Source organism: Papio anubis, chromosome 15 (assembly GCF_008728515.1).
Source record: "Papio anubis isolate 15944 chromosome 15, Panubis1.0, whole genome shotgun sequence".
In the NCBI taxonomy this organism is placed as follows: Eukaryota; Metazoa; Chordata; class Mammalia; order Primates; family Cercopithecidae; genus Papio; species Papio anubis.
In genome coordinates, this window is record NC_044990.1 from 24,557,563 (window position 1) to 24,570,471 (window position 12,909).

The 12,909-nt window shown below is 42.1% G+C and overlaps 1 protein-coding gene across 6 annotated transcripts in view; it reads right to left on the reverse strand.

Annotated features, from left to right (window-relative positions):
• Positions 1 to 4,409: 4,409 nt before the first annotated feature.
• Positions 4,410 to 12,909, reverse strand: part of LCP1 (lymphocyte cytosolic protein 1) — a 58,587-nt gene continuing 50,087 nt past the window's right edge. For all 6 annotated transcript variants that reach the window (XM_021929423.2, XM_009191894.2, XM_031655717.1 and 3 more), the window contains 3 exons: positions 12,575 to 12,698; positions 9,305 to 9,429; positions 4,410 to 6,200 (listed from right to left, as the gene is read on the reverse strand). In XM_021929423.2, the coding sequence (XP_021785115.1) occupies positions 6,068 to 6,200; positions 9,305 to 9,429; positions 12,575 to 12,698 (382 nt within the window). In that variant the 3' untranslated portion in view covers positions 4,410 to 6,067. The remainder of the gene's footprint in view (positions 6,201 to 9,304; positions 9,430 to 12,574; positions 12,699 to 12,909) is intronic.

Sequence of the window (12,909 nt, forward strand, 5' to 3'; positions counted from 1 at the left end):
AGGTGGGATCTGGACAATGTGTTTTAATAAGCTCCCCCGGTGATTCCTAAGCTTTTTGCTTGTCCCCCTGCTTCTTATGATATGGCCATTCTTGCTTCCCATCAGTTATCCTAGTCTTTCAGTTCCTCAGAGATATCAAGTTTCATTCATCCTCAGGATCATTGCATATGATAGTCGCTCTACTTGGAAGACATTTTCCTCTTTCTCCTTGTTATTAGGCATTTGGCAGAGTCAACAATGATGATATTGTAACCCCAGTAAGTCATTGCAAGGTACATTTTTGGGAGTTAAGAGTAGACACTGGAGGGCCTTGGGATAGTAATGGTTTACTATTTAATAAGTTCCCTAACTGTCACTGGAAGTCATAGAGAGATTGCTCCAGGGACGGTGAGAGAAAAACCAGTTTCACATAGGCGAATGTGAGGGATAAGAGGGAAGACTTGAGTGACGTGGCACAAACTGGGTCAGATCCATTAAAAAGGCAGCCCTGGGCAGCTGGCAAGAGATCATGTCAAGAGACACCACGCAGGTGCCAGCAGGACCAGAAGATCAGATTCTCAGAGCGAGGGCCACCTGGAAGAGGGAAACCAAGGGAAGGGGCACAGCAAAGGGCAGAGCTGGGTGGTGGGAAGATGTGCTCAGAGGGAAGAGCCACTCTGGCCACCTCAAGTGAATACTGATGATGGGGAAACGTTCGTGGAAAGTTAATTCACTCTCTCGAGTCCAGTGTGAGTGAGAAAGTGTAATTTAATCTAAAGGAGTCTAATTTAGCCTTCCATCAACTGTAGATCTTTAACGAGACCTCTATTCTTCTAGGACAGTGTTTCTCAAGCTTTAATGTATGTAGGAATATTATTAAAATGCAGATTCTGATTCAGTACGTCTGGGGTAAGGGCTGAGATTCAGCACTTCTGACTGACTCCTAGATGCCCCTGGTCTGAGCACTACACTTAGAGCAAGGAGGTTTGAACAATGGGACTTATAACAGTGGAGCCATGATGTAGACAAGTCCAGAAATGATGGCTGAATCATAGTTTTTATGTTAGCTTCCACATACCTTTAGAATTAAGTGTTTGTGTGCATTCTAATTCTCTACATGATGTATGATAGAGTTCCACTAACCAAAATATATGTTTAAATGGAACTCTCCAATTCCAACTTGCCAAATAACATAAAAAATTCCTGTCATTTTACTGACCTGTCTCTGAGTTGCTAATGATGACCTGCAACATTGACTAGGTTACCTGTTTTTGTCCCTGACCTAAGGTGGGTTATTAAATGTGTGTAGATGTTAGGAACATGAGAAAACATTTACACAGTTTTCTTTTTGTCACCCATTCACAGGCTCAGTTGGTAAACTCTGTCTTTCAGAAATAGGGAGAAAGCATACTGAGTAAGAGCCCTCTTTGACAGCTTAAAATTTAATTACAGGAATTTTATTAGGAAACTGTCAAAGTGACTAGATTTCATAAGAGGATCGGTCAATGCCTCTAACTTGTTCTGAGCATCAGCTCTGCTTTCTGGATCATGAAATTGGCATGAACGTACTGGGCAAAACAATGCCGAGTTCGCCAAGATAGCACTGCTGGCGTTTACTGCAAGCCCATCTGCACACTGGGTGGGACAAAGAACAGAGGTCAGTGACAATAGGTATAGTAAATGTAAGGAAGGTGGGCCCAGGGCTCATCCCAAGGACTGAGAGCACATGGAAATGTCTCGTGCTTTAAGCCTCAGTCTGAAATAGGTTGGTCTAAGGCAGGCTGGGAGTTTACCCAGTCTTTATAATGGAGATCACAACTGTGCTCCCAGGGACAGACTAGGGCTGTGTGTGTGTGTGTGTGTGTGTGTGTGTGTGTGAATGTGAGTCTAGGTGAACAAAATCACTAAGGTGACTGAGACTTTGAAAGGTCATTTAATCCAATGCATTGCATCAGACCAGCCCTGATGTCATAATTTCCAGACAGACAGGAATCCATTCTGTTCTAAATACTCTGCAGGTAAGTCTATTTCACAACTTATCTCATAATTACCTCTTTCTGTTCAGCATTTCCTACGTTCAGGAAACATTTGTTTATGATGACTATAAATCAATTTTTTTTAAAGTTATGAAGCTCTTATTAAAAATCTAGAAATGTGCCTGGCTCTCTGGGAAACATCTGCTTGAGTAAGGCCCTGTCCCTGCTCACTTCTCATTCATCACAACTGAGTTCTTCCAAAAACTTTTGTTGATTCTTCACTCGAATTCATTCTTTCCCTGAGCTCCTGTGATATTTAATTTAGAAATGTATTGCATTGATCACATTCTGCTTTTTATTATGGTTTATGTGTGCCTGCATGCTGGTTAACATCCTTCTTTAGACATAAAACAGAGAAGTTGGGATTGGCTAGAGCATCTGTCCCAGCTTACGGTTTTTAATAAAATAATTTGAGGAAACTTAAGAGGATCCATGTCTGACTACCCAATGTGCAATATTTTTGCTAAAGCAGGAACTTGATAAGTACCTGTTGAATTAAAATTAACAGAATGTGCTCAAGAAGTGGGTATAATATTATTCATTGTGGCCTTATTTTGGGGACAAAAGATAAAACGACTTAAATATCTATTTAGAGGCCACTGGTTCAATGGAGTTTGCTATGCCTATATAGTAGAAGACTGTGTACCTGTTGGAAAGATTGAAGCGGGTCTGTATGTACCAATGTGAAACAACCTTCAAGACACGGTATTAAGTTAAAAAAATGGAATACCGAGTGATGTTTATGGTATGCTAATATTTGTTATAAAACAGATGTATGGGTGTGATATGTGCACAGAATATTTCTAGGATACAAAAGAACTTGGTAACAGTGGTTGCTGATTAGGATGGAAATTTCAATGCAGTCTAGCACAAATAGAAAGAAACAATATCTATAGCCTCTTGATGTATTGGGAAGACAGTGACCTCCTAAGTATAGAAGGTGCAGGAGTGTTTAGGCCAGGACAGAGCTACCTCCAAGAAGAAGTTGCTGGTAAAACCTGGACACAGAGCTTAGGCACAAAAGCCCAGCTTCCTAGCTGCTGTGTGGGTGGGTGGGTGGGTGGGACCTCTGCAGGTCCAAGTGTGACCATGCCAAATCGATAGCCAACTTCTCTGTCATAGCAGCCCAACTGAGGAAGTTGGCTGCCTCAGAACTCCTCTGCATCCCCCCATGTGCATCCCCACTTCTTCCCAAGTAAGGCCCCACCAAGCTGGAGAGGAGACCTCGGGCACTGCTAATTCCAAAGATTCCACCTCAACTCAGTCTAGACATTGTTTTGCACCAATCTCTAAGTCTGACTTTGGTTTATGATTGGGTTGGGGCTCAGAAAAAAACGAAACCCCACGGTGTGGCACTTTGGTATGCAGAGTACTTCGAACTAAAGGAGACTGGAAAGCCTCCAAGGTAACCTCAGCAACAAGGTCTCCCTCTCTGACCTTCTCCTGCCCTCCTGTCTCCTGCCCTTCTTTCTCCCCTGAAGCAACCCATGGAAAGCAGAATTCCTCTTTCTCAAGAAGGGTCATAGAAACTAGAACCCCTTTTCCCCAACAAGTCCTAAAACCCTAGAAAAATTACTCTAACCTTTCCCTCCCTTTCTGTGTAGACAGTGGCAGTGGCGGTAAAGAAATTCTCTGGCCCACCTTGCCTGATAGTAGATGATAAGACCCTCGTTCCGGGGGGGTCCTGCCCTGATCCCTGGAGGAAAAAATGCTACAGACTGCGGCCAAGAAGAATTAGAACAGACAAGCCTTGCTGGGCTTCCCCTTCCATTTATTAGCCTTGGATCACAGCCTTTTGCCCAATCACGTTTCTGCATGGCCGTTCATTCTGCATTAAATCTAAGCACAAAAATGAACAGTTTTCTTTGGATCTTTGGGTTTCATTTCTAAAAGCTCCTATGTCACGTAAAACTTTGATGAAAGAAATTTGTTATCCTTTTCTCTTGTTAACTGATCTTTCGTCGTAGTATTGGCCGTGATTATTATGATAGGTGAGGAAAGGTATCACACCTCTACACTCCTCCAAGTTCAGTGTATTTCTGAGTTTGGCGCTCAGCTTTAATTTTATTCCCTGCTTTACCTCATGGAAGTTTATTCTTCAGTTTTTAGCTAAACTATTTCTCCTCAGACTGTTTCCTGTCATAAATTCATGTCTCACCCTGCCCCTCTTTTTATCACTTGTCACATCTGTTATTTTCATTGTTTAACTTCTGTCTTTCCTAAGACAGGCAACAGTTGAACACGGTGCCTGTTTAATTCATAGGCACATTGCTAAAACCTTGCACCATGCCTAGCACATATTAGGCACTTGAACATGTTGGTGGAATGAATGAATGAATGATTTATAGCACACCGTTAGCAAACTTTCAAAAGGAAACATCCGGAGACACCTAATATAGGGAACATTTTATTTGGAAAGATTTTGAGCATCATTCTCTTTTCATTTTTTATTAAGGCAGTAACATTCTTTTTTCCCGGAGGTGGATGGGGGAAATCATTTGAGGCTACAGTAAGTCCCATCTGAAGTCAAAACCAACCACTTTGCATTCAGAAGCAGCAAAAATACTGGTAATGGGCTGGGAGGAGCCATATGTTGGCTTTCTGAGTCCACTGCCAAGAAACAGATCCAGAGCAATGCATTTCAATTGCTTTGAAAAATGGCTAAGTTCCATTACATACCACTACTAAAGAAGATACCTCATTGATGAAGCCTTTCACCATGACAGAGGGAGTCTAGTGCTGGTTCACAATGGCCTGTTGCATTTTAGCCTTCAGTTGGTTTAGGGGGAAATTGCTTAACCTATGAGAGTTGCTCAAATTCATATTGTTCTTGTTTTGCTTTGGAATTCTTTGTCCAGTAAATTAGCTCTTCATAACACAATCCCGCCATTTCTTATCCAGCATAGATTCATTCTACCCTTGACAGCTGGCCAGGTGTGTGTGTATGTGCATAGGGGTGCTATTCATTGGCACATATTGTCCCCTCTGGAGTTTAGGGGTGGCAGAAAGCTTTTATAGTACCAAAAAAGTAAACATTGATAATATGGCCTGACAACAACCAGATATGCTAAGCTCTAGAAGCAAAAGCAAGGCAGGATTGCCTCCAAATGTGGACAGATATTAGCCATACCACAGTAACTAGAATCTAATGTGAGGGCTGAATGCCTGGAGAGGCAGCACCCTAAAGGATGCTTAGTTACAGCTCCATGCTGCCCCCGAGTGGCTTGATGCTCCATTACACCCTCCTTGGATCCAACCTTCCGTTAAGAGTTAAGGCTCTGGAGGGCAGAGTATTCAAGATGTTAGATCTAGTCCAAGCCCAAATTCTAGAGTTAAAAACAGAGGGGTTCTTAGTGGCTGAAAAAAAAAACAAAACCTGATGACATCTGGGACTCCAGTTTTGAGGAAAGGTTCTGATGATGAGGCTTACTTCTGCAGGCTACCAGAGACTCCTGAGACTTCAACAGCTTGACTGATTTATCAGACGCTCCAAGTGGCCCAGAGACAAGGATGGCCAGAAGAGATGGGGCCTCCAGAAGGCATGGTTCCAAGTGCGTGAGGAGCAAAGTCATGGGAGGCAGGGTACGAAAGAGAGGCTTGCAACAGATCAAAGGCTGACCTCCAAGAACAGGGTTTAGAGCAGGTGTGATGATTCCCCTCCTGGCCCTCATATCAAACAAAGAAAAGGGAAGCCACATGAAGCGGGTTTGAAAGATTACATCAAAATTAATATCACTGCAGCTTCTATCCTCGACTAATGGCAAAAGCGAGAAGGGTACTTGGAAAATAACTTCTTTCTTTTCCTCTAGATTTTCGAAGAAGCAAATAAATCAAGAATAGAAACCTATATATAGGAGGTTGGGCCTCCAGCAAAGAATGAAGCACTTTTTGTTAAATACAGGAGAGGCTACTTGGCTGCACTAATATGTGCTTTTTGGAATCTTGTAGAATGTCACCAAGTTGAACTTTGGAATGGCTTGAATCATCCCGGAAGCATCTGTGCTGGGCAGTCAGGAGTGAGTGCACCGCCTCCCACCCGGCCCCACCGGGCCTCACACCCTCTTCATTCCTTTCCCCATAAGGCAGGCAAACACGGTCATGACCATTTTGGGGTTCACTTCAACCAGGTCTTCTGGTAGGGCATACACTCTTGCTCCAATTTTTCGGGCCATAGAGATGGCATACCTAAAAGGGAGAAAAGAGGAAAAATAAGGAGAGCCTAAGAAGCACAGCATGAATGGGACCCTGGAGGGTCACAGTCACAGTCGCTCCATACTCAGGACAGAACTCACTCCTGCAGTGGCTGGAGTCAGTCACCAGCATCCTCACACTTTTGTGGACAAATTTTGGCTTAAACAAAGCTTCTGACAAAGCATCAGACTTGCTGGCTAGTCTCGTGATCACTATCAAGTGTATTATTTGTCCTTGGAGACCTCTTCAGCTCCTGCCTTTTTTTTTTTTAAGCTTTTTTTTTTTTTTTTGGTAGAGACAGGGATCTTACTATGTTGCCCAGGCTGGGCTTGAACTCCTGGCCTCAACAGAACCTCTTGCCTCAGCCTCCCAAAGCACTGGGATTACAGGTGTGAGCCACTATACCTGGCACATGCTGCCACTTTTGATACCCACACCAGGAGTATTCTCTTGGGCTACATAGCAACATGGCAGAAAGAGTCACAGAACTGAATAAAAATGTGTGCTAGGAAAAGTTTGCAGACTACATTTCAACTACAGTAACATTTTTACAAGGAACAAAAGAAGAAAAATGTGTTTATAATATCGTGACCTTGGCCGGGCGTGGTGGCTCACGCCTGTAATCCCAACACTTTGGGTAGCTGAGGTGGGTGGATCATGAGGTCAGGAGATCGAGACCATCCTGGCTAACATGGTGAAACCCCGTCTCTACTAAAAATACAAAAAATTAGCCAGGTGTGGTGGCATGTGCCTTTAGTCCCAGCTACTCAGGAGGCTGAGGCAGGAGAATTGCTTGAACCTGGGAGGTGGAGGCTGCAGTGAGCCAAGATCGTGCCACTGCACTCCAGCCTGACGACAGAGCGAGACTCCGTCTCAAAACAACAACAACAACAACAACAAACAAACAAAGAAAAAAACTCCTGGCCTTCCACATCAATTTTTTTATTCTTTGTTCCATTCCAATTCTTGCCAACATATATTTGTACTTATTTATGGCACTGCAATATAGAGTAGCCAGAGACTTATATTCCATATTTTCACATAGAATGATGATAGCTGCATCAGAACATTTTTGCTCTGTTTGTAGATATATGAAGATAAATTTTATTAATTATAATCTATTTTCAAATGAGCTCACACTACTACCTGGCAGTTCTTTTATTCACCTCATTTATTATCTAGTGACCTCTTACTGTGGTTACACCAGACACTTCACTGTACCCAAACCCACGTTTACTACCTCCTGCTCTCCTCAAATTACTTTACTTTTACTTTATTGATCAAATTAAATTAAGAGCATCAGGCAGAAGTAGACCCATTTTTTCTCCTTGTCTATCTCTCAATAACTTCTTCTATATTAGTTATTAATGAAGTAAAATTAATTCTTCCCCATTATAAAACACAGAAGGAAAATTGTCTGAAAACTAGAAAGGAGCTTCAAACAAAATCACACACAATCTTGCCACCATAACATAACCGTTCTTCACATTTTGTGTAATTTCTTTCACCCCTTTTCCTAAATAATTTTGTATCTTGCCCTCACAGGAGAGTGCTTACGAGTCCGGGCTCTGAAGTTGGACTTTGAATCTCAGCTGCACAACTGAAAAATTGTATGGCCTTGGCAAGTTTCTTAAACCTAATCACATTCCCCTTGAACATCTGAGCTGAAGGCTTTTTACAATTTCTGGGTCTTCATATGTGTTTTTCCTTCTGCCCGGAACATTCTTCCTCGCTCCTTCACCTGTCTACTTCCTTCCTACTTGTCTTTTTCAACTGAGCTCAGCTGAGCTGCTATTTGCTCTAAAGGGCTATAGTCCCCTTCCTGTCCCTTCAGGGATGCCTCATACCGTCCCTTCCACACCTCTCATCACAATCTATTGTGATTTTAGTTTATTTATTTCTCTCCGTTAGATTATGTTAAACGTTGGCATCCCGGGAGCACAGGTTCCCACTTTCCCAAACCGGAAACAGAAAGAAGGGCTCTGTTGAGACTATAAAGCAGGGATGCTGGGCACTAGATCCTTGTCACTTCTAGACCTGTGCTATGAGCTGAATTGTGTCTCTTCGAAATTCATAGGCTGGAGTCTTAATTCCCAGCACCTCAGAGTGTGACCCTGTTTGGACAGAGGGTTGCTGCAGTTGTAAATAGTTAAGATGAGGTCATGCTGGAGTTGGGTGGGACCTTAATCCAATAGGACTGGTGTCTTTCTAAGAAAAGAAGCATCACAGAGAAACGCAAAGGGGGAAGACAGCCGTGTGAAGTCACAGACACGCAGGAAGAATGCCATGTGAAGACGGAGGCAGAGACAGGCATGGGGCAGATTCTCCCTCAGAAGAAACCAATCCTGCCAACATCTGGATTGCAAACCTTTAGCTCCTATAACTGTGACAGAAGAAACTTTTGCTGCCCGGTTTGTCTAGTACTTTGTTGTGGCAGCGCAAGGAAACTAACAGAACCTGATCTGAGAAAAGCATCTGTCTGGAGCAGAAGTTCATCAGCTTTTTTTGCAGAAGACTAGATAGTAAACATCTTAGGCTTCGTTGTAACTACGCAACTCTGCTGTTGTAGCAGGGAAGCAGCTCTAGACAAGATGTAAAGGAATAGGCTGTGTTTCAATAAAACTTTATTTAGGAAAACAGGGCAGATCTGGCTCAGAAACTATAATATGCTGACACTCACTCTAGAGGAATCATCTGGCAGAGGACCTGAATGGTAAAGCAAAAGACAGTGGCTCTCACACTGGCAAAGGCTCTGCTGTGGAACCCTAGCCCTGGGCATTCTTATCCATGAATATTCATGAATGGGGCATTTGGTTAGGAAATTGGTTTTATGGAACTATAGGCTTGCTTATCAATGACAAGAATACTCTTATTATTTTTTTTTTTGTCTTGCTTCCATTCTGGCACTAGGAGCTTTAAACCACTATTGTACCATATCCAAAATAGTGGTGATGAGACTACAGTAAGTCCTGAGAAGGAAAGGCATGGATAGCGAAAATGAAATGTTTGCATAAAGGCATGAGCATTAGACTTTACAACCATCCAGCTGCCAGTTGGGTCCTTCCCTCCCAATCTTAGGTTTATTTCTATTTACGTACTTTGCGTTGTTGAGTTTCTCATCATCATTCAGATTTTCTGTCTTCAGAAGGTCATAGTTAATGGAACCTGGTTGGATGGCATCGATGAGGTCCAGAACGGGCAGACTTGTACTAATCTTCGGGTCCTACACAGAGAAAAAGGGAGGGGTTCATCAACGTGTCCCAAAATTACTCCCATTCAGCTCAAAGGAAGTGGGTGGCTTTTTCTTCTTAAATAAGCACTATACACAGCCTGGTCTGGGAAATGCAGCAGTATTCCACATAGCGTTTCATATAAACTGTAGTTTCTGTAGGGGCATCAGTAACTTCCCGGAAAACCCACTGTCTACCAACAGCCGGTAGTCGTTCTCAAATAATAAATGGAAGGAAGTTAGCACAACTAGAGAAAGACATAAAGTTAAAACGAGTGGATTGTGTCAACCATATGAAAAAATGCTCGGCATCACTAATCATTACAGAAATGAGGACCAAAATCACAATGAGATACCACTGCACACCATTCAGAAGGGCTATTACTAAAAAGTCAAAAAATAACAGATATCGGTGAGGTTGTGAATGATTGTACACTGTTGGTGGGAATGTAAATTAGTTCAGCCCCTGTGGAAAGCAGTTTGGAGATTTCTCAAAGAACCAAAAATAAAATTACCATTTGAACCAGCAATTCCAATATTGGGTACATACTCAAAGGAAAATAAATTATTCTTCCAAAAAGACACCTGCACGCTCATGTTCATCACAGCACTATTCATAATAGAAAAGATATGGAATCAACCTAGGTGCCCATCAACAATGGACTAGATAGAGAAAATGTGGTGCATATACATCACGGAATACTATGGAGCCATAACAAAGGATAAAATATGCAGCCATAAAAAAGAATAAAATCATGTCATTTGCAGCAACATGGATGCAACTGGAGGCCATTACCCTAAGTGAATTAATACAGTAACAGAAAACCAAATACTGCATCTATTCACTTATAAGAGGAAGCTAAACATTGGGTATATATGGACATAAAGGTAGGAAAAACAAACACTGATGAATAAAAGCAGTAGGAGGGTGGAAGTGGGTTAAAGGTGAAAAACTACCTGTTCAGCACTATGCTTACTATTTGGGTGACTGGTTCAATAGAAGCCCAAACCTCAGCATCACACAATATACCCTTGTAACAAACCTGCAGATGTACTCTCTGAATCTATTTTTTTTTTTAAAGAGTGGGTTGTGTTCATTTTTTAAAGGGCTTCAGACAAAAGGAATGTGGGGCTAGTATGACATTTCTTTCGGTACACTATGTGGCCTCTTTTACTTAACCAATTCTGCAACGACTTACTAAGAAGACAGGAGAAAATGAGCCCCGAGTGTTAACAAGGAGCAAAAGAATTGCCAAACCTGTCTGAGAGTGAACCCCAGCATGGCTTACCAAATCTTGTCCCCATAAGAATACCCCAGAAGCCACAGCCTAATGTAATGGGCTGGAGCAGCAGTTATTTTAGGAAGAGAAGCACCCCTGGGCTATGTAACTGGCCACTTCATATTAACAGCTAAGCTACCTATAGATACACTACACTCTACAGCCTCACCCCACAGGTAAAAGGCATTTTCCTCCCATTTGTGGATCATCACATACAATTACTAGCCATACTCTCAGGAAGTTACTCAAGCTTTGATGTCTCCACCTATAAAATGAGGAAAACAGTAAAGCCAGCTTTACAATGTCAGTGAAGACACCCTGAGACATGAACAAGGAGCCCCTGGTACCCAGAGCACATTCAATATTTAGAGCTCCTTTTGACTTTGCTTTTCTTTACTGCCTTTCCAAATCTCCTTCTGGAAGAATCTGCTTGCATCAGTGACCAGCATCCACTCCTGACTGCTCAACTCTCCAGACTGAACAGTAGGCTGGAGATGGAGCAGAGGTGACGGTGATGAGCTCACAGCAGGTGGACACTCCTGCGACAGCCCTGCCGTGACAATATCTTCTGGTACTGCTTGTGGAAAGAGATTTGCATTTTTTCTTGATTTTGAAACACAGGATGGATATCATGATGAACCGCCTCACCAACCCTGTTAATACAAGTCTGAAGGGGTTCCTCCCCCTAATCCTGACCTTCAAGCGGGAAAAATGTAGTTAAGACGGCCCAGGCATTATGGTGATGTGGATCGAGTGCACGGGTCCCTTGAGGAGGAGTCCAGTTAATGTATGAAACATGAGTCAAGACATTTAATGAAATGCTGCTATTAATAAAAATGGGATTTAGACAGAAGTATACAACTGCTTTTTTACAAAAAAAAATCACAAGGGAGATCTTTGAGCATTTTACACGTCACCATTATAATGTTAATCTGAATCATGGAGGTGCCCATATTTTACGAATACTATCATAGTTTTTATTACTTTGAAAGAACAATGCCTAAAATCTTGCTTCTAAAATCATGGGTTTTAAGTGGGAACTAAGCCCTGAGTACACATGGACATAAAGATGGGAATAGGCCAGGCATGGTGGCTCACGCCTGTAGTCCCAAAGCACTTTGGGAGGCTGAAGCAGGAGGATCTCTAGAGGCCAGGAATTTGAGACCAGCCTGGGCAACACAGTGAGACCTCATTTCCAAAAAAAAAAAAAAAAATTGCTGGGTATGGTAGTGTGCACCTGTAGTCCCCGCTACTCGGAAGGCTGAGGCAGGAGGGTCACTTGAGCCCAGGAGGTTGAGGCCACAGTGAGCCACAATCATGCCACTGTACCCCAGCCTGGGTGACAGAGTGAGACCTTGTCACAAAAAACAGATATAAAAAGTAAAATTAAAAAATAAAAAATATTTAAAAATAAATTAAAATTAAAAATATAAAAATAAAAATTAAAAATAGACAGTAGAAACTATGCAAATGGGGAGGGAGCGGGGAGGACAAGGGCTAGAAAAACTGCCCGCTGGGTACAATGCTCCGTGCCCGGGTGGTGGATTTATTTCTACCCCAAACCTCAGCATCACTCAATATACCCACGTAACAAATCTGCACATGTACCCCCTAAATCTAAAATAAAAGTTGAAATGTTTTTTAATGATGGGCTTTTATGATTAACTATTAAGGGGGAAGTATTGAGAAATTCATCAACGAAATGGCTGATGAACATCAAAACAACAACGAGTCATTTAAGCAGAATTGAAATGGGAGGCAGAGGCGCTAATACCTAACACTGAAGGTCACTTGAACACATAATGAAAACAATACAGATAGAGCTCAGATGGCCTCTAGCAGAAGACAAAGAAATTTACCTTGAAACTAGAGATGGATGAACTTTTCTGTGCTTCCCTCAACGTTTCATTCACCCAGTTGACAATAATGTCATCATTGACCTTCTGGCCACCACCAATTTCTTCGAGGATATTCAGTGTATACCTGAACAAAATAAAGAATGCTTTCTGGAGAACAGTGGCTAAAGAATTTAATATAAACAGAAAGTAGCTAAGGATGGAAGTTTTTTTTCAGGTATGTCACAGAAGACAGTCTAGACACCATTACATTTGAGAGAAAAAAAGAATAAATAACAACATTAGCTCCTTTTAGAATAACTTCAGATGTGACTTGATGGCTATTATAATGAAATGTA